At 45.5% G+C, this 19,540-nt stretch overlaps 1 protein-coding gene across 4 annotated transcripts in view; it reads right to left on the bottom strand.

Moving 5' to 3' along the window:
* CHCHD3 (coiled-coil-helix-coiled-coil-helix domain containing 3) overlaps positions 1 to 19,540 on the bottom strand; it is a 162,184-nt gene that overhangs the window by 13,011 nt on the left and 129,633 nt on the right. For all 4 annotated transcript variants that reach the window (XM_039324743.1, XM_039324746.1, XM_039324745.1 and 1 more), the window contains one exon: positions 19,391 to 19,461. In XM_039324743.1, coding sequence (XP_039180677.1) covers positions 19,391 to 19,461 — 71 coding nt within the window. The remainder of the gene's footprint in view (positions 1 to 19,390; positions 19,462 to 19,540) is intronic.

Raw genomic sequence — 19,540 nt, 5'->3', positions numbered from 1 at the left:
GTTCGGTAGGCAGAAGAATTTTGTAGAGAGGTTGATTATTTATTTAGTTTATATGGTCGCCCTCTCTGGCCCTTCAGCTGGAAACAGAGACCTTACTTCTTTTGGACCTTTTTTTTTCCTCCCCCCCCCCCCCGGTCTGATTTTTATTTATTTATTTTTTTAAGCACCGAACATACATTTTTCTTCTGCTGCTGCTATTTAGCTTTTTCTTTTTCTGTCTCCTTCATAATTCATCTTTGGCAAGCAAATACAAACGATTCCTGCCCACGGAGCTTAAAAAACTTTTACTAGAAGATCTCTAAGGTCTCTTCCAGTATTTTATTCTGTTCTGTTCTATTTTATTCCCTATTCTATTCTATTCTATTCTATTCTATTCTATTCTATTCTATTCTATTCCCTATTTTCTATTCCATTCCATTCCATTCCATTCTATTCTATTCCCTATTTTCTATTCCATTCCATTCCATTCTATTCTATTCCCTATATTCTATTCTATTCCCTATATTCTATTCTATTCCCTATATTCTATTCTATTCTATTCTATTCTATTCTATTCTATTCTATTCTATTCTATTCTAATAATAAAGTTGGAAGGGAGCTTGGAGGTCATCTAGTCCAACCCCCTGCTCAGGCAGGAAAGCCTATACCATTTCAGACTTTTCTATTCTATTCTATTCTATTCTGTTCTGTTCTGTTCTAATAAAGTTGGAAGGGACCTTGGAGGTCATCTAGTCCAACTCCCTGCCCAGGCAGGCAACCCTATACCATTTAAGACTATTCCTATTCCTATTCTATTCTATTAACATCACCAATGCTAGAAGGGAGGGGAATTTGCAGGGGGGAGGAGGAGGAGGAGGAGGAAAGATTGTGGGTCCTTAATGCTCTCTGAGCTTGGTTGTCTTCTTGCAGACATTTCATGACCCAACTAGGTAACATCATCAGTGCTAGAAGGGACTGGGATTTGCTCTCTGATAATATACTAGTGCAGGGGTAGGCAACCTTGGCTCTTTTATGACTGGTGGACTTCAACTCCCAGAATTCCTGAGTCAGCCATGCTGAGGGGAAAGGGAGAGGTTTCCAAGCTGAGCCAGGCTGGCTCAGGAATTCTGGGAATTGAAGTCCACCAGTCATGAGGGGGCAATAGTTCCCCCATGCTGGCTCAGGAATTCTGGGAGTTGAAGTCCACCAGTCATGAGGGGGCCATAGTTCCCTCATGCTGGCTCAGGAATTCTGGGAGTTGAAGTCCACCAGTCATAAAAGAGCCAAGGTTGCCTACCCCTCCTCTAGGAGGCTCACAGCTTAGAACAGGAGGACTTAGGCCAGAGATAGGCAACCTTGGCTCTTTTATGACTGGTGGACTTCAACTCCCCCAATTCCTGAGCCAGCATGAGGGAACTATGCCCCCCTCATGACTCATGGACTTCAACTCCCAGAATTCCTGAGCCAGCCACATTGAGGGGAAAGGGAGAGGTTTCCAAGCTGAGCCATGCTGGCTCAGGAATTCTGGGAGTTGAAGTCCACCAGTCATAAAAGAGCCAAGGTTACCTACCCCTGGTCTAAGAGGCTCACCGCTTAGAACAGGAGGACTTAGGACAGGGGTAGGCAACCTGGGTTCTTTTTTGACTCCTGGACTTCAATTCCCAGAATTCCTGAGCCAGCATGGCTCAGCTTGGAAATCTTTCCCTTTCCCCTCAGCGTGGCTGGCTCAGGAATTCTGGGAGTTGAAGTCCACCAGTCATAAAAGAGCCAAGGTTGCCTACCCCTGTCCTATATCAGGGGTCCTCAACCTTGGCTCTTTTATGACTGGTGGACTTCAACTCCCAGAATTCCTGAGCCAGCATGGGGGAACTATGGCCCCTTTATGACTCGTGGACTTCAACTCCCAGAATTCCTGAGCCAGCATGAGGGAACTATGGCCCCCTCATGACTTGTGGATGTCAACTCCCAGAATTCCTGAGCCAGCATGGCTCAGCTTGGAAACCTCTCCCTTTCCCCTCAGCGTGGCTGGCTCAGGAATTCTGGGAGTTGAAGTCCACCAGTCATAAAAGAGCCAAGATTGCCTACCCCTGGCCTAGTGGCTTGCCCTATCAGTGTTAGTGGGAGCGTTAGAGATGAATCCTTGATTAGGCTGCTGTTTTCTGTCGACTGTTCATCTGACTTGGCAGTCCCTTAATTTGGGTATTGTTTACTTCCTGATTGTTGGTTTAGTGTTACTCTTTGGCTCATCTGGGTGTTGACCGCTGGCTGGGAAATTTTTTTTAGGTCTTTTTCTTTCCTTTTTGGCCTTGGGAGGGTCTCTTTTGAACAGTAGATGTATTGGTTGAATCCTGCGTGCACATCTTCCTTCCATTTCCGTGATCCTGGCGCAGTTCGAGAAGGCACTTTTGCAAGGCCACAATTAGAAATTTGCGTTATGTTCCAGTCATTTGAGCTCTTTTTCCCAGCCGGAGAAGGTCTGGCATCCCTCTGCCAGCTCCAGAGGTCTGGACAACTGACAGGCTGAATTACAGAATCATTACATGGGATTCGTTTCCAGCCAAGCATCAGACAACGCAGCTTGTGATGGACGGGCGATTCCCGCGCTCAATGGATCATTGATCCCATCTGTTGCGATAAGGCAAACATACTGTTAAGCGTGCATGTGTGTGCATATTAACTCGGGCCAACTTAACCGGGTTGCGTGGCCGGAGACTTATTGATTCCCAGAGGACAAAAATGTTGCGTACAAGATGGAAAAGAGGAGCTTAATCAAAGCTTGCAGGGATGATTTCAAAATGGAGACACACCGGGGGGGGGGGGGTTGGAAGTATCAGAATCAACACAGAGCTGGAAGGGACCTTGGAGGTCTTCTAGTCCAGCCCCCTACTCAAGCAGGAGACCTAATACCATTTCAGACAAGTGACTGTCCTCTCTCCTCTTTAAAACCCATTCCACTGGTTAATTGTCCTCATGAAGTTTCTCCTTAATTCCAGGTTGCTTCTCTCCTTGATGAGCTTCTAACCATTGTTTCTTGTCCTGCCTTTGGGTGCTTTGGCTTGGGATTTGAACAACCAAGCATTAAGTGGAAAAGTTGGGGAGGGACATTTATGGTTGTCTGTAACAGTCCTCCTCCTCTTCCTCGCAAAACCCCTCCCTTCTAGCACTGATGATGTTACCTAGTTGGGTCATGAAACGTCTGCAAGAACACAAGAAGCTCAGAGAGCACCAAGGACCCCACATTATTCCTCCTCCTCCTCCTATCCACTCCACAATCCCCTTTCCCTTCTAACACTGATGATGTTACCTAGTTGGGTCATGAAACGTCTGGAAGGAAAACACCAAGCTCAGAGAGCCATTTGTGTGTGCAATCCATTCTGTGACACATTGTCTTTGTGTTCCGCCCCCCCCCTCCCCAGGACATAGTATCGGTTTCCTTTGTATTCACATGGCCACCATTTTTTGTACGCCTGTCTGTGTTGGGATTTGTATACGCCTGTGCCAAAACACACACACGCCCCACATGCTCCAACGTACTTGGCAATTTTGTCAACAGAGGGTCTGAATGGAAAATTAAAACCCCCATGAAATATTTAAAATATCTGTTTAATATGCACATTAAACCAACCGCTTACTAAAACTGGCATTTCTGGTATCTAACAGCCTTGGGCTTCCAACAAATGAGAAAGGAGAAAAAAAATCAGTTCCAATGACAAGAACACGGATCAAGAAGACCATTTTATGGGTCCTAATGTTTCAAAGGGATTCTGCTGGTTGGCTGGCAGCTCTGTCTGCCTGTCTATCTGTCCGTCCATCCATCCACTCTATCCATCCACCATTATTCATCCATCCACCCACCTGCCCATTCACTCCATCCATCCACCATTACCCATCCATCCATCCATCCCTTCTTTTTCTCCTTCCATCCATCCATCTTTCCTTCCACCCATCCGTCTTTCCTTCCTTCCTTCCTTCCACCCATCCATCCATCCACCCATTCACTCCATCCATCTATCCATCCATCAACCATTATCCATCATCCATCCATCCCTTCCTTTTCTCCTTCCATCCATCTTTCCTTCTACCCATCCATCTTTCCTTCCACCCACCCATCCTTCCTTCCTTCCTTCCTTCCTTCCTTCCTTCCTTCCTTCCTTCCTTCCTTCCTTCCTTCCACCCACCCATCCTCCATTCCTTCCATCCATTCTATCCACTATCCATCCATCCATCTGTCCATCCACTCCTTCCATTGTATTCACCCATCTACCTACTCACCCACCCATCTACCTGACAGAGAACTTTCCCATCAACGTCACTCAAGATTTCTAAGGCAGAGAGATGGGACAGACACATTTTGCTAAAGTCACCCAGTCAGCTATTATGTCTAAGGTGGGACTAGAACTCCTGGTAATTGGTCCAAAGTCACCCAGATGGCTTTCGTGCCTAAGGCAGGACTAGCTCACCATCCCCTGGTTTTGAGCCTGATGCCTTAAACCACTAGGCCAGGGGTCTTCAAACCTGGCCCTTTTATGACTTGTGGACTTCAACTCCCAGAATTCCTCAGCCAGCATGGATGGCTGAGGAATTCTGGGAGTCGAAGTCCACAAGTCAGAAAAGGGTCAGTTCCCTCACGCTGGCTGAGGAATTCTGGGAATCGAAGTCCACAAGTCATAAAAGGGTCATAGTTCCCTCACGCTGGCTGAGGAATTCTGGGAGTCGAAGTCCACAAGTCAGAAAAGGGTCATAGTTCCCTCATGCTGGCTGAGGAATTCTGGGAGTCGAAGTCCACAAGTCAGAAAAGGGTCATAGTTCCCTCATGCTGGCTGAGGAATTCTGGGAGTTGAAGTCCACAAGTCATAAAAGGCTCATAGTTTCCTCACGCTGGCTGAGGAATTCTGGGAGTCGAAGTCCACAAGTCAGAAAAGGGTCATAGTTCCCTCACGCTGGCTGAGGAATTCTGGGAGTTGAAGTCCACCAGTCATAAAAGGCTCATAGTTCCCTCACGCTGGCTGAGGAATTCTGGGAGTTGAAGTCCACGTCATAAAAGGTTTCATAGTTCCCTCACACTGGCTGAGGAATTCTAGAAGTCGAAGTCTACAAGTCATAAAAGGGGCATAGCTTGAAGACCCCTGCCCTAGACCAATCTGGCTCTCTAGCTGCATCAGCCACCTTGCACACCTGCATTCCTTTTAATGCAAAGTGAGAGGCCTTCAAAGAAATCTGCAAAACAGCTCTGGTTATGAAAGGGGAGGAGGAGGGGGGAGGGAACAGATGCTTGCAGACCTCATTAATTCCCCAAAACGAGACCCACAGGATTGACTGCAGCTTTTAGCCTCCCGCCTTGTTGCCAAATCATAATTGAGCAACGGGCGATTTGCACTAATGCAAATTCCCGACAAGGCCTCTTCAGCAGTGAAAAACCAGAGGCCTCTAAAGCTTTGAAAGGATGCTGGGAGGGTCTCCAGTCTGAGACCACCCAGCAGGTGGAAGCAAGAAGTGCCTTTGATGAGCCCATCCGTCGGTTTTCAGGGCGCTTGGTGGATTATGGGTATGCAAGTAGGAGAAAGCCCCCCCCCCCCCCGTTTGACTGTTTGCCACTGAGATCTAAAGGGCAGGAACACAACCGAAAAGATTTTCATAGTTTTGAGTTTTCCTGCCAGCGATTTCACCTATCCACAGGAGAGCCGATGCAAGACCCGGAAGAAGAAGAAGAAAAAAAAAAACAGGGGTCTCATCTACAACATACAGCAGTGGTCCTCAACTTTTGGGGCACCAAGGACCGGTTCCGTGGAGAAAGTTTTTTCCACGGACCGGAGAGTGCGTGGTTTTGTGTGTTGCCTGCATCCCACGGATGGGGCTTTGCTTGTTTGTGCGGACCGGTTGCTGGCATGCCGTGGCCCGCTACTGGTCCACGGCCCGGAGTTTGGGGACCCCTGACATACAGTGTCATGACTGCAACTGCCACTATGTAGGAGAAACAGGCAGAAGACCGGCAGAATGCATCCTTGAACTTAGCAGTCAGAAGACATGATGAAAACTCTTTAATTTCACAACACATGAACAGGCCTAACCATAGTTTCAGCGGGGAAACGGTGGCCATTCTAGACCAAGCCAAGTTCAAAAACTCTAAGGAATTTCCAGTCTGACCAATTAGCCATCCCTAGATACATAGACGTAAACCAGTGGTTCTCAACCTTTTTAATGCCGTGACTCCCAACCGGTCGTAAGTCGAGGACTACTCAACCAGTCGTAAGTCAAGGACTACTCAACTGGTGCAGCACCGTTTGCAGAATGGGACTTTTGGCGGGCTCAGCAGGGCAGAGACAGCCTGGACAATTCCTATTGGCTTTTGAAAGCCAATAGAATTAGACTCTATTCAAGAGAGTCTATTCTATTGGCTTTCAAAAGCCAATAGAATAAAAGGGAGTAGCACAGCTAAGGAAAAGGGGGAAAAAATGGCGGACTGCGTTGTTTGGCGACCCCCGTGAAATGGTCGTTCGACCCCAAATGGGGTCCCGACCCACAGGTTGAGAACCACTGACGTAAACAATATCTACAGACGATGCAAAAGAGACAATCGAGAAGCTAGCAAGGGAAACACACACATACACACACACACACACGATACTAAAATCATCATAGTTTCATGATGGCCTTCTTTACGACCGTCATGACTTACAACCAAACCTGTAGGCTCAATTATGGTCGTAAGTCATGGACCACCCATGCATTCAAGACTTAGACCAGACTAGAATAGAATAGAGCTGGAAGGGACCTTGGAGGTCTTCTAGTCCAGCCCCCTGCTCAAGCAGGAGACGCTATATACCATTTCGGACAAAATGGTTGCCCAATCTCTTCTTAAAAACTTCTAGTGTTGGAGCACGCACAACTTCTGGTGGCCAGCTGTTCCACGGGTTAAATGATGGGTTTGCAGCCCGTCACGGCCTGCTGCATCGTGATGGCCACCAGGAAGGAAATCAGTTACGTTCCACTCGCTCGAAAAGCGGGGAAGAGGAAGATGATGTTGCAGGAGAACGTATGCTAATTTGCCTTCCCCCCAAAATATGCAAAGAAATGGATGGGGAATCAGCCTCCCTGCCTCTTCCAGGCATGTCCGTAAGATCTACGCGGAAGACCCCAGCTATCCTGTCTTGCTTCCCTTCCTTCAAGCCTTGTCAGCACACGCTGATTATTTTTTTCTTGCTCTGGTGTTAACTATGTTGGCAGAAGCTCCCCCATGGATCCAAAGTTGCCTGGAGCACAGAGCGGTTTGTACAAATGTAACCGTACCGGCTGGTGGGAAATGAGTGGCAGTGTCTATCAACGAGCTCTTTCAGCTTCTTCTAACAAAATGAGGAAGCTGGCTCTATTAGCCTCCGGCATTCGGCAGACGTTACGCACAACAGACACCTTCTGGAATCTACTCCCCAAGAGGTCCGTCCAATAACAGAATGACAGAGGAACAGGATGACGGAATTGGAAGGGCGCCTCGGAGGTCTTCTAGTCCAACCCCCTGCTCAGGCAGGAAACCCTACACCATTTCGGACAAATGGCTGTCCAGTTTCTTCTTAAAAACTTCCAGTGTTGGAGCATTCACAGCTTCTGGAGGCAGGTAGTTCCACTGGCTAATTGTTCCAACTGTTAGGAAATTTCTCCTTAGTTCTGTGTTGCTTCTCTCCTTGATCAGTTTCCATCCGTTGCTTCTTGTCCTACCTTCAGGCGCTTTGGAGAAGAGCTTGACTCCCTCTTCTTTGCGGCAGCCCCTGAGATACTGGAAGACTTCTATCATGTCTAGTCCTTCTCTTCATTAAACTAGACATACCCAATTCCTGCAACCGTTCTTTGTATATTTTAGTCTTTGGGCCTCTAATCATCTTTATTGCTCTTCTCTGCACTCTTTCCAGAGTTTCAACATCTTTTTTACATCGTGGCGAGCAAAACTGGATGCAGCATTCCAAGTGTGGCCTTACCAAGGAATAACAACAACAACAGCAACAACAACAAGCAACAATAATAATAAGTTGGAAGGGACCTTGGAGGTCATCTAGTCCAACCCCCTGCTCAGGCAGGAAACCCTAAACCGTTTCAGACAAATGGCTGTACAGTTATTTCTTAAAAACATCCAGTGATGGAACATTCACAGCTTCCAGTAGCAAGTAGTTCCACTGATTTAGTGTTTTAACTGTCAGGAAATTTCTCCTTAGTTCTAGGTTGCTTCTCTCCTTGGTGAGTTTCCATCCGTTGCTTCTTGTCCTGCCTTCAGGTGCTTTGGAGAATAGCTTGACTGCCTCTTCTTTGGGGCAGCCCCTGAGATATTGGAATACTGCTATCATGTCCCCCCTTGTCCTTCTCTTCATTAAACTAGACCTACCCAATTCCAGCAACCGTTCCTTGTATGTTTTAGCCTCCAGTCCCCTGATCATCTTTGTTGCTCTTCTCTGCATTCTTTCTAGAGTCTCAGCATCTTGTTTACATCGTGGGGACCAAAACTGGACGCAGTATTCCAAGTGTGGCCTTACCAAGGCCTTGTAAAGTGGTATCAACACTTGACGTGATCTCGATTCTATCCCTCTGTTAATGCAGCCTAGCACTGTGTTGGCTTTTTTTGGCAGCTGCAACACAACGACAGACAGTGGACCGAAAGAAGAGAGAGGAACGACACCGTATCTCAATATGGCGGCTTCCAGCTGCCTCGTGCAGCTGATTGATTTCAGACCTCTTTCTTTATGCAACATGTAAATCAATGCTCTGAGCTCATCGGTGCAAAGTATGTTGATGTCCACCAGGTTAGATGCCTTCAGAAGAGAATTAGGCAAATGGATGATTAATATTTTAGTGGACATTAGACACCAGGGCCCCATCCCCGTTCATTTCCTCAAACAGAAGAAGCCTCTGGTCTTTTTCAGCCTTCTGGACTGGTTTGTCAAGGTCATCCACTGGGGTCAGCGGCCAAAGACCCTGAGGTCCATCAGTGGCTCACTCAAGCCCATTTGACTGCAAGGTATGTTCTTCCTTAAGGAATTTCAATAGTTCAGTGAGAGGAGCAATAATTGATGAAGAGAAGAATGGAAAAGAAAAGCGACCCCGAAGAAGGTGCAATTGGTTATGTTTCAGTTTCTCCATTCAGGAAAAAAAAAAGAGAGTTTTCATTGTCTAGGCAGGAAAATAAGGTATCTGGCATGGGTCTGGCTAGTCTAAAGAAAGGAAGAAATAGGGTAGACGTGATAGCAGTGTCCCTAGTATTTGAGGGGCTGCCACAAGGCAGAGGGGGTCAAACTATTTTCCAAAGCACCAGAAAGTAGGATAAGAAACAATGGTCGGGAACTCACCAAAGAGAGAAGCAATCTGGAATTAAGGAGAAATTTCCTGACAGTGAGGACAATCAACCAGTGGAACAGTTTGCCACCAGGAATTGTGGGTGCTCCATCACTGGAGGTTTTTAAGAAGAGGCTGGACAGTCACCTGTCTGAGATGGTATAGGTTCTCCTGCAAGAGCAGGGGGCTGGACTAGATGACCTCCAAGGTCCCTTCCAGCTCTCTTCTATTCTAAACGTAGGGCTTATAAAAAGGTGCTGGGTTAGCTTGAAATGTGGGCTCCTTGGAACTCTTTTGAGTTTAGTTGTTCCTTGCAGGCGTTTCATGACGCAACTAGGTTACATCATCAGTGCTAGAAGGGAGTGTGAGACTTGCACTCTGTTGCTAATCGGTTGATTTAACTACTTGACCAGGGGTAGGCAACCTTGGCTCTTTTGTGACTGGTGGACTTCAACTCCCAGAATTCCTCAGCCAGCCATGCTGAGGGGAAAGGGAGAGGTTTCCAAGCTGAGCCATGCTGGCTCAGGAATTCTGGGAGTTGAAGTCCACGAGTCATGAGGGGGCCTAGGCCTAGGCCAGAGGTAGGCAACCTTGGCTCTTTTATGACTCATGGACTTCAACTCCCAGAATTCCTCAGCCAGCCATGCTGAGGGAAAGGGAGAGGTTTCCAAGCTGAGCCATGCTGGCTCAGGAATTCTAGGAGTTGAAGTCCACCAGTCATAAAGGGGGCCATAGTTCCCCCATGCTGGCTCAGGAATTCTGGGAGTTGAAGTCCACAAGTCACAAAAGAGCCAAGGTTGCCCACCCCTGTCCTAAGTCCCAAGCAGTGAGCTTCCTAGACCAAGGGTAGGCAACCTTGGCTCTTTTATGACTGGTGGACTTCAACTCCCAGAATTCCTGAGCCAGCCTGGCTCAGCTTGGAAACCTCTCCCTTTCCCCTCAGCATGGCTGGCTCAGGAATTCTGGGAGTTGAAGTCCACCAGTCATAAAAGAGCCAAGGTTGCCTACCCCTGTACTAGACCAAACTGGCTCTTAGCATGACTGGGTTTAACCTTTTACAAAGATTAAGGAAAGGACCAGAAGGATTTCATATGCATGGAGAGCCACATTGGCCTACTATAGTGGTTAAAATGCTGGCCTAGAAACCAGGCAGATCACGAGTTCTAGTCCCGCCTTAGATATCAAAGCCGGCTGACTGACTTTGAAACAATCACCAGGAGACGGTGAGTTCTAGTCTCACTTTAGGCACGAAAGCCAGTTGGCTGATTTCGGATCAATCACCCGGAGACGGTGAGTTCGAGTCCCACATTAGCCCTGAAAACTTGTCTGGGTGACTTTGGGCCTCTCCTTCCTTCTCTCTCAGCCCAGCCCACCTCACAGGGTTGTTGTTGAGAGGAGGGAGAAAGAGGATAAAGGGAGTATGATGTACGTTTGCTGCCTTGAGTTACTTCTAAAGTAATTTGTAAAGTAATGATTTGTCTGAAATGATACAGGGTTTCCTGCCTGAGCAGGGGGTTGGACTAGATGACCTCCAAGGTCCCTTCCAACTTTATCATCATCATCATCATCACAACCACCATTATTCGAAAGTCCCACAAGATCTTCACACTCTCATTCTCAATAACTTTTCCCACCCTATGTTCCCATGACTTTTTGGACACAGGCAAGTCGTATTTTTTACACAATGCCCAATGAGTTTAGCAACTTGATCATGTCTAGCTTTTTATTATTATGATATTATTATCATTGTTGTTTTGAAGAAGAAGAAGAAGGAGGAGGAGGAGGAGGAGGAGGAGAAGGAGGAGGAGGAGGAGGAGGAGAAGAAGAAGGAGGAGGAGGAGAAGGAGAAGGAGGAGGAGGAGGAGGAGAAGAAAAGAAGAAGAAGAAGAAGAAGAAGAAGAAGAAGAAGAAGAAGAAGAAGAAGAAGAAGAAGAAGAAGAAGAAGAAGAAGAAGAAGAAGAAAAGATTAAAACTAATAAAACAAGAAAGAAAGAGATCAAACATGTAGTGAAATCTTTGGATTTTAACACAGATACAGCTATACACACACACACACACACACACACACACACACACCTTTTGTGCTGCTTTCCAAGCACACATTTGTCTAACTAAAATGGGCTTAATTAATATTTCATATGGCTGCCTTGGCTACTCTACATTCCTAATGGATTGTATTGATCAAAGGCAGAAAGAAAAACTAGCCGGTTACTGTAGGGAAGAGTAAAGCTGTCAGTTATAAAGCGATGCGGGTTCAAAGGGCTGAAAACTCGCAGCCAATCTGAAAGGCATCCGAGAAGAGAGGAAGAAAAGAGAGACAATGAACGGAGCCCTCGCCGGCTGCAGCCACCAATGGGAGGAACGTCGAACGTGCATAATGCAGAGTAGCTAGCAAATTTTTAACCTCAACCAGAGTGCGAGAGGTAGGAGCTACACAACTTTGGCCTCCTTCGTAAAACGAAAAGGCCGAAGGTGGTTCACTAGAGATGGGGATCTGCGGAGGTTTTTTTTTGCCCCTGGGAGAACTTCAGAAGGATACCCGGCCAGTCCTCCTCCTCCAACTTTTTTAAGCATCCCCAATCCGTGAAGTCAAACCTTCCATTGGTTGGATGCAGGGGTTGGGGAACCATGGGCCTTTTGTGGCTTGTGGATTTCCCTGGCAATTTCCTGACAATTAATCAGTGGAACGACTTGCCTCCAAAAGCTGTGGGTGCTCCAACACTGGAAGCTTTTAAGAAGAGACTGGACAACCATTTGTCTGGAATGGTACTATAGGGTTTCCTGCCTGAGCAGGGGGTTGGACTAGATGATCTCCAAGGTCCCTTCCAACTCTGTTATTCTATTCTATTCTATTCTATTCTATTCTATTCTATTCTATTCTATTCTATTCCATTCCATTCCATGCTATTCTATATTTCTGCATTCCATTCCATGCCATATATTCTCATATTATTGTATTTTATTCTATTCCATTCCATATTTTCTTATTCTATTCTATCCTATTCTATCCTATTCCATATTTTCTTATTCCATTCCATTCCATTCCATTCCATATTCTATTCTATTCTATGCTGTTATGCTATTCTATTCTATATTTCTGCATTCCGTTCCATTCCATTTATTCTCATATATTCTATTTTATTCTATTCCATTCCATATTTTCTTATTCTATTCTATTCTATTCTATTCTATTCTATTCTATTCTATGCTATTCTTTCTGCATTCCATTCCATTTATTCTATTCTATTCCATATTTTCTATTCTATTCTATTCTATTCTATTCTATTCTATTCTATTCTATTCCATTCCATTCCCTATTTTCTATTCTATTCTATTCTATTCTATTATTCTATTCTATTCTATTCTATTCTATTCTATTCTACTCTACTCTATTATTCTATTCTATTTTCTATTTTCTATTTTCTATTCTACTCTACTCTACTCTACTCTATTTTTGTTTCTATTCTATTGTATAGAAATAAAGGCAGGATAAAAATCTGATACATAAAATACATAAATCAATAAATAGACAGCTCCCATCAGAAACACATGTGTATTTTCCCCGAAATCACGCAGTACGGCTGATTATTTCCGGGAACCGGGTTGCCTCAATCTCTTACACACATGATAATAATGGCCTTTGCTTTTAAGCGTCAGGGCAGGCAACGTGATCCTCCAAGTTGCCAGGTTTCTACCCCTTGGCTGTGAAGAACAAAAGACAGAGTCCCAGAGAGGCCCCCTAATAGAATTATTCAATCAAAGCTCAAATCCTTTTCCTCCAGAGCCAACCCCTTTCCCCTAATTTCAAACTCTCGCTTTTCTTCCCCCCCCCTCCCCTTTCTGCTTTATTATGTAAACTTTTCATTAGCAATCAGACATTCCCGCCTAACGTAATCATGTCGGGTTATAATGCCAGGGTGGAGAACACAAGGCCCGGCAGCCGGGCCCGGCTAATGCGGTTTTAATGCAATTTGGGTATTGGAGGAAGTCGCGCAGCCTGATCGTTTTACCGTCAGATCAATGCGAATTAGGCTCTTAAAGAGAGATAAAACATTTGACAATCAATGGGATCCAAGGCTCCCCCCCCCCCGGAAACATCTCTAGGTTTGGTTGTTTTTTTTAATACAACAAATCTTCCAATTCTGGAATATTAAAATTTGGGCCTGGCTGGGATCGGCACAACGAGAGCATCAGGTAAGTATCACAGAATAATAAAGTTGGAAGGGTGCCTTGGAGGTCATCTAGTCCAACCCCCTGCTCAGGCAGGAAACCCTATACCATTTCAGACAAATGGCTGTCCGGTCTCTTAAAAACCTCCAGTGATGGAGCATTCACCGCTTCTGGAGGCAGGTTGTTCCACTGGTTAATTGTCCTCCCTGTTAGGAAGTTTCTCCTTAGTTCCAGGTTGCTTCTCTCCTTGATGAGTTTCCATCTGTAGTTTCTCATCCTGCCTTCAGGTGCTTTGGAGAATAGGTTGATCCCCTCTTTGTGATAGCAACTCAAATACTGGGAGACTGCTATCATATTACCCCTAGTGCTCTTTGTTAGACAATCCTATCGAGTTCCCTTAGTCGTTGATCACGATGGCATTAATAGAATAACAGAGTTGGAAGGGACCTTGAAGATCTTCTAGTCTAACCCTTGTTCAAGCAGGAAACTCTACACCATTCCGGACAAATGGGTGTCGAATCTCTTCTTAAAAACCTCCAGTGAGGATCCACATCTTCTGAAGGCAACCCTTTCCACTGGTTGATTGTCCTCACTGTCAGGAAGTTTCTCCTTAGTTCCAGGTTGCTCCTCTCCTTGATTAGTTTCCACCCGTTGCTTCTTGTCCTGCCTTCAGGCGCTTCGGAGAATAGCTTGACTCCCTCTTCTTTGGGGCAGCCCCTCAACTATTGGAACACTGCTTTCATATCACCCCTAGTCCTTCTTTTCATTAAACCAGACATATCCAATTCCAGCAACCGTTCTTTGGATGTTTTAGCTTCCAGTCCCCTGATCATCTTTGTTGTGAAGACAATGTCTGGTGGCAATTGTCAGATGGCTGATAAATTCGAGATAGTTAATAAATAGAGGAGGAGGAGGAGGGGGAGGAGAACGACGACTGTGCAGTCCTCGGTGCTCTCTGAGCTTGGTGGTTTTCTTGCAAATATTTCATGACCCAACTACCTAACATTATCAGTGTTTGAAGGCAGTGGGGGTTTCTGAAGAGGAGGAGGAGGAGGAGGAGGAGGAAGAAGAAGGAGAAGGAGGAGGAGAAGGAGAAGAAGAAGGAGAAGGAGAAGGAGAAGAAGAAGAAGAAGAAGAAGAAGAAGAAGAAGAAGAAGAAGAAGAAGAAGAAGAAGAAGAAGAAGAAGAAGAAGAAGAAGAAGGAAGAAGAAGAAGAAGAAGAAGAAGAAGAAGAAGAAGAAGAAGAAGAAGAAGAAGAAGAAGAAGAAGAAGAAGAAGAAGAAGAAGAAGAAGAAGAAGAAGAAGAAGAAGAAGAAGAAGAATGGCGCCCATGCTTTGGAATCAGCTCCCCCCGGAGATTAGGACCGCTCCCACCCTGTTGGTCTTCCGTAAGCTACTTAAGACCTGGCTTTTCCGGCAGGCCTGGGGTTTATAAAACCTTACCCCTGGATGATTGTTTTTGTATTGTTGTTTGTTATGTTTTATGTGTTTTTTATTGTTAGCCACCCAGAGTCCTTCAGGAGTGGGGCGGCTTATAAATTTTTTTTTTTTTTTATTGAAATTTTTCAAAAATTTTACAAATAAACATCCCCCCCCTCCCAAACCACCCCACCCTCCCCCCCCGACTTCCCAGAACTGAATATAGGATTATTTAACAAATTTTAAAAAATAACATTTACAATTTATAAGATAATTAATAAAAATAATAAAGGTCATAATAATAATATATATAATAATATATGTAATAATAATATGCATAACATAAGCTTTAAAATGAATAATATATACTAAGAAAGAGAGAAAAAAAAGGGAAAAGAAAAGAGAGAGAGAAAGAAAAAAGAAAAAAGTAGACGAAAAATAGAACATATATATAAAATATATATATATATATATAAGTAATAATACGTAAAGAGAAAAGGAAGGAAGAAAAAAAGAAAAAACAATCATTACAAGTTATAAAAAAGCTAAATGAGGCTTATAAATTTTAAAAATAATAATAATAATAATAAAAAGAAGAAGAAGGAGGAGGAGGAGGAGGAGGAGGAGGAGGAGGAGGAGGAGGAGGAGGAGGAGGAGAAGAAGAAGAAGAAGAAGAAGAAGAAGAAGAAGAAGACGAAGAAGAAGAAGAAGAAGAAGAAGAAGAAGAAGAAGAAGAAGAAGAAGAAGAAGAAGAAGAAGAAGAAGAAGAAGAAGAAGAAGAAGAAGAAGAAGAAGAAGACGACTGTGGGGTCCTTGGTGATCTGAGCTTGGTGGTCTTCTTGTAGACGTTTCAGGACCCAACTAGGTAACATCATCAGTGCTCGAAGGGACGGGGGGTTTACTTCCGGTTTATATAACTAGTGGCTTGCCCTGTCAGTGCTGGTGGGGGGTTAAGCAAATGGTGTTAAATCCAGAATTATCTGTATGTACTGATGTTGGTTACAGCATTGGAACTACACAAAGATCACAGGTCCAGGGTGATTTTGTTCCTGTCTTTTAAGACCTTCTGGAAAATCTTGGCTCCTGGATGAACGGGGAAGGCGCTACTACGCCTTTACAAAGAACCTCAGCCGGAGACTCAGGATTTTGCTACCGTTTCGCCCAAGAGGGAACTGTTTTGTTTATTTCCCCTTGGTCATTGTGTTAAAGAATTAGATTATGATCTTCTTTAATGTTTTGCTGGCCTTCAGGCTGCGATTTGCATATTGCTAGATCTGACATTTTAAGATAGCATGTGGTTGCGTGCCGCTTTGCCGATTTTTTTTCCCCCCACTTGGTACAAACGAGCGTTACGGGGGGGGGGGGTCACCTCCAGGCAGAGAAACCTCCAGAACCATCCACCGCACAGATGTTTTTGGAGGTGCCGGGAGAGTTCCTGCTCTTTAAAATATCTCATGCCTTCCTTGTGGACTGGCTGGCAGAAATACACAAGGCTCTGTATATTTTATTTATTATTCAGATTTTTATCGCGTCTTTATTACTTTATAAGTAATTCAAGGTGGTGAACATCCAAAATACTCTTTGGCCTCTTATCATCCCCAGGACAACGACCCTGAGAGGTGAGTTGGGATGAGAGAGAAGGATTGGCCCAAAGTCACCCAGATGGCTTTCGCCCGAGGCAAGGACTAGAACTCACCGTCGCCTGGTTTGTAGGCCAAACTGCTCTCAAGTCCTCCATTCACACTGTTAGCCACTATAGTCTTACCTAAGGTGGGACTAGAACTCAACGTCTCCTGGTGATTGGCCCAAAGTCACCCAGCCAGCTTTCATGCCTAAGGCGGGACTAGAACTCACCGTCTCCTGGTGATTGGCTCCAAGTCCCCAGCTGGCTTTCATGCCCAAGGCGGGACTAGAATTCATCATCTCCTGGTGATTGGCCCAAAGTCACCCAGCTGTCTTTCATGGCCCTGGAAGGACTAGAACTCACCATCTCCTGGTGATTCCACCCAGCTGGCTTTCATGTCTATGATGTGACTAGAATTCAGTCTCCTGATGACTGGCCAAAAGTCACCCTGTCAGTTTTCACTACTCGAACTCACCATCTCCGGGTGACTGGCCCAGAGTCATCCAGCCGGCTTTTATGCCTAAGTCAGAACTAGAACTCACCATCTCCTGGTGATTGGCTCAAAATTACTTGGCTTTCATGCCTAAGGCGGGACTAGAACTCCCCGTCTCCTGGTGATCAGCCCAAAGTCTCCCAGCCAGTTTTCAGGTCTAAGGCGGGACTAGAACTCACTGTCTCCTGGTGATCAGCCCAAAGTCACCCAGGCCTAAGGCAGGACTAGAACTCTCCTGGTTTCTAGCCCTGCACCTTAATCACTAGGCTGAACCTCATGTCCTGCAATTCATACGATCACCTTCACAGGATCCCTGTGAAAAGCACAGACAGTCTGAAACCCGCCTTGTATAAGCTGACGGCAGAAAGTGAATTCTTGAATGGAAACTTACTGAAAAATTCCAGGCATATTTGCCCTTATTAAGTGGAGCTGCTTGGCAACAATGCCACAATTAGCTCTATTAATCTCACACTCCCAACTTGAAATCACGCTGACACGCAACGCGCCGCTTTACCCATCGAACGGAATGATAAATTTAGCTGTTCAACCTTATTTAATTTCTCTCTCTCTCTCTCTCTCTCTCTTTTTTTTACAGGCAATTAAGCAAGCTCAATCTTTAAGGTACTAAGGCTGGCGACCCTGCCTTCCATCCTCACGTTCAATTAAACCCAGACACGAGACTTGTCAGAAGAGTTATCAATGGAGGGGGTGCTTTTCTTTAATTTCCCCCCCCCTCCCAAAGCGATTTACACAACAAGCTGCACTCGGAAGAAAAATCGGCTTCATTTAAATGCGTAAGAAGGCTGAAATCCGACAGGACAACTTTAAAAACATTCATTTTTTGGCAGGAAAGCCTTAAAAAAAAAAAGCAAGACGGCCTTTACTTTCACTCCAAGCATCGGAAGCCCTTTTCCTGATGGACGTTTTTTGAGGGCGTCAGAAAAAAAATCACATCCTGCATTTCGCCTTCAATTAACCGTATCGTAATACAAGGGAGTCCTCGGCTTACGGCTAAAATTGAGCCCGATGTTTGTGTTGCTAAGCAAGACAAGTTGTTAGGCGTACTTTGGCCCGTTTTACAATCTTCCCTGTCACAGTCCTTAAGTGAATCGCTGCAGTCGTTAAAGTAGTAACCCGGTTGTTAAGTGAATCCGGCTTCCCCCCCATGGATTTTGCTTGTCAGAAGGTCGTAAAAGGGGATCGCGTGATCCCCGGGACGCTGCGACCGTCGTAAATGTGAGTCAGTTGCCGAGCGTCTGAATTTTGATCACGTGACCCTGGGGGGGGGGGAATGCTGCTATGGTCATAAGGATGAAAAACAGTCCTAAGTCACTTTTTTCAGTCACTAGGCAACCTTGGCTCTTTTATGACTGGTGGACTTCAATTCCCAGAATTCCTGAGCCAGCCATGCTGAGGGGAAAGGGAGGTTTCCAAGCTGAGCCAGGCTGGCTCAGGAATTCTGGGAGTTGAAGTCCACGAGTCATAAAAGAGCCAAGGTTGCCTACCCCTGGTCTAGGAGGCTCACCGCTTAGAACAGGAGGACGTAGGACAGGGGTAGGCAACTTTGGCTCTTTTATGACTCATGGACTTCAACTCCCAGAGTTCCTGAGCCAGCATGGGGGAACTATGGCCCCTCATGACTTGCAGACTTCAACTCCCAGAATCCCTGAGCCAGCCTGGGGGAAACTTTGGCCCCTTCAAGACTGGTGGACTTCAACTCCCAGAATTCCTGAGCCAGCATGGCTCAGCTTGGAAACCTCTCCCTTTCCCCTCAGCATGGCTGGCTCAGGAATTCTGGGAGTTGAAGTCCACGAGTCATGAGAGGGCCATAGTTCCCCCATGCCGGCTCAGGAATTCTGGGAGTTGAAGTCCACGAGTCATCAAAGAGCCAAGGTTGCCTACCCCTGATCCTATATCCTTAGTTTTATCAAGCATCTGGGGAGGGAAGAGTTAAATTCATACGTCTTAAAGTTGCCAAGGTTGAGGACCCCTGATATAGGGCAGGGATAGGCAACCTTGGCTCTTTTATGATTCATGGACTTCAACTCCCAGAATTCCTGAGCCAGCCACGCTGAGGGGAAAGGGAGAGGTTTCCAAGCTGAGCCATGCTGGCTCAGGAATTCTGGGAGTTGAAGTCCATGAGGCATAAAAGAGCCAAGGTTGCCTACCCCTGATCTAGTGACTAAAAAAAGTGACTTAGGACCGTTTTTCATACTTATGATCGTCGCAGCATGTGTACCTTTTAGATATTTTGGTCCAAACGCTTTCTGGGGGGGGGGGAATCACATTGGCAACCTGTATTACAATTCCATGGCACAGGATGATGGGTATGGTGTTTTTATGAGCGAGGAATGGATAAAGAAGATTTTTTTTAAAAAAAAAAAAGGTCTTACTTGAAGCGGGATTTGACTTCTTTCACAGCTTTCTCGTATTGTTCGGTGGTGACTTTGTAGAACTGTGAGCTCTGTGGGAAGAGGAGGAGAAAAAGGGAAGAAATTAAGTATAAATGCCCCCCCCCAAAAGCAAATGAGAAGTGGTGAGTA

This window comes from Crotalus tigris, unplaced genomic scaffold (assembly GCF_016545835.1).
Source record: "Crotalus tigris isolate CLP2741 ecotype Arizona unplaced genomic scaffold, ASM1654583v1 scf7180000024308.805542, whole genome shotgun sequence".
Classification (NCBI taxonomy): Eukaryota; Metazoa; Chordata; class Lepidosauria; order Squamata; family Viperidae; genus Crotalus; species Crotalus tigris.
Note: the sequence above shows the minus strand (reverse complement) of the source record. Positions and strands in the feature narration are given on the sequence as shown.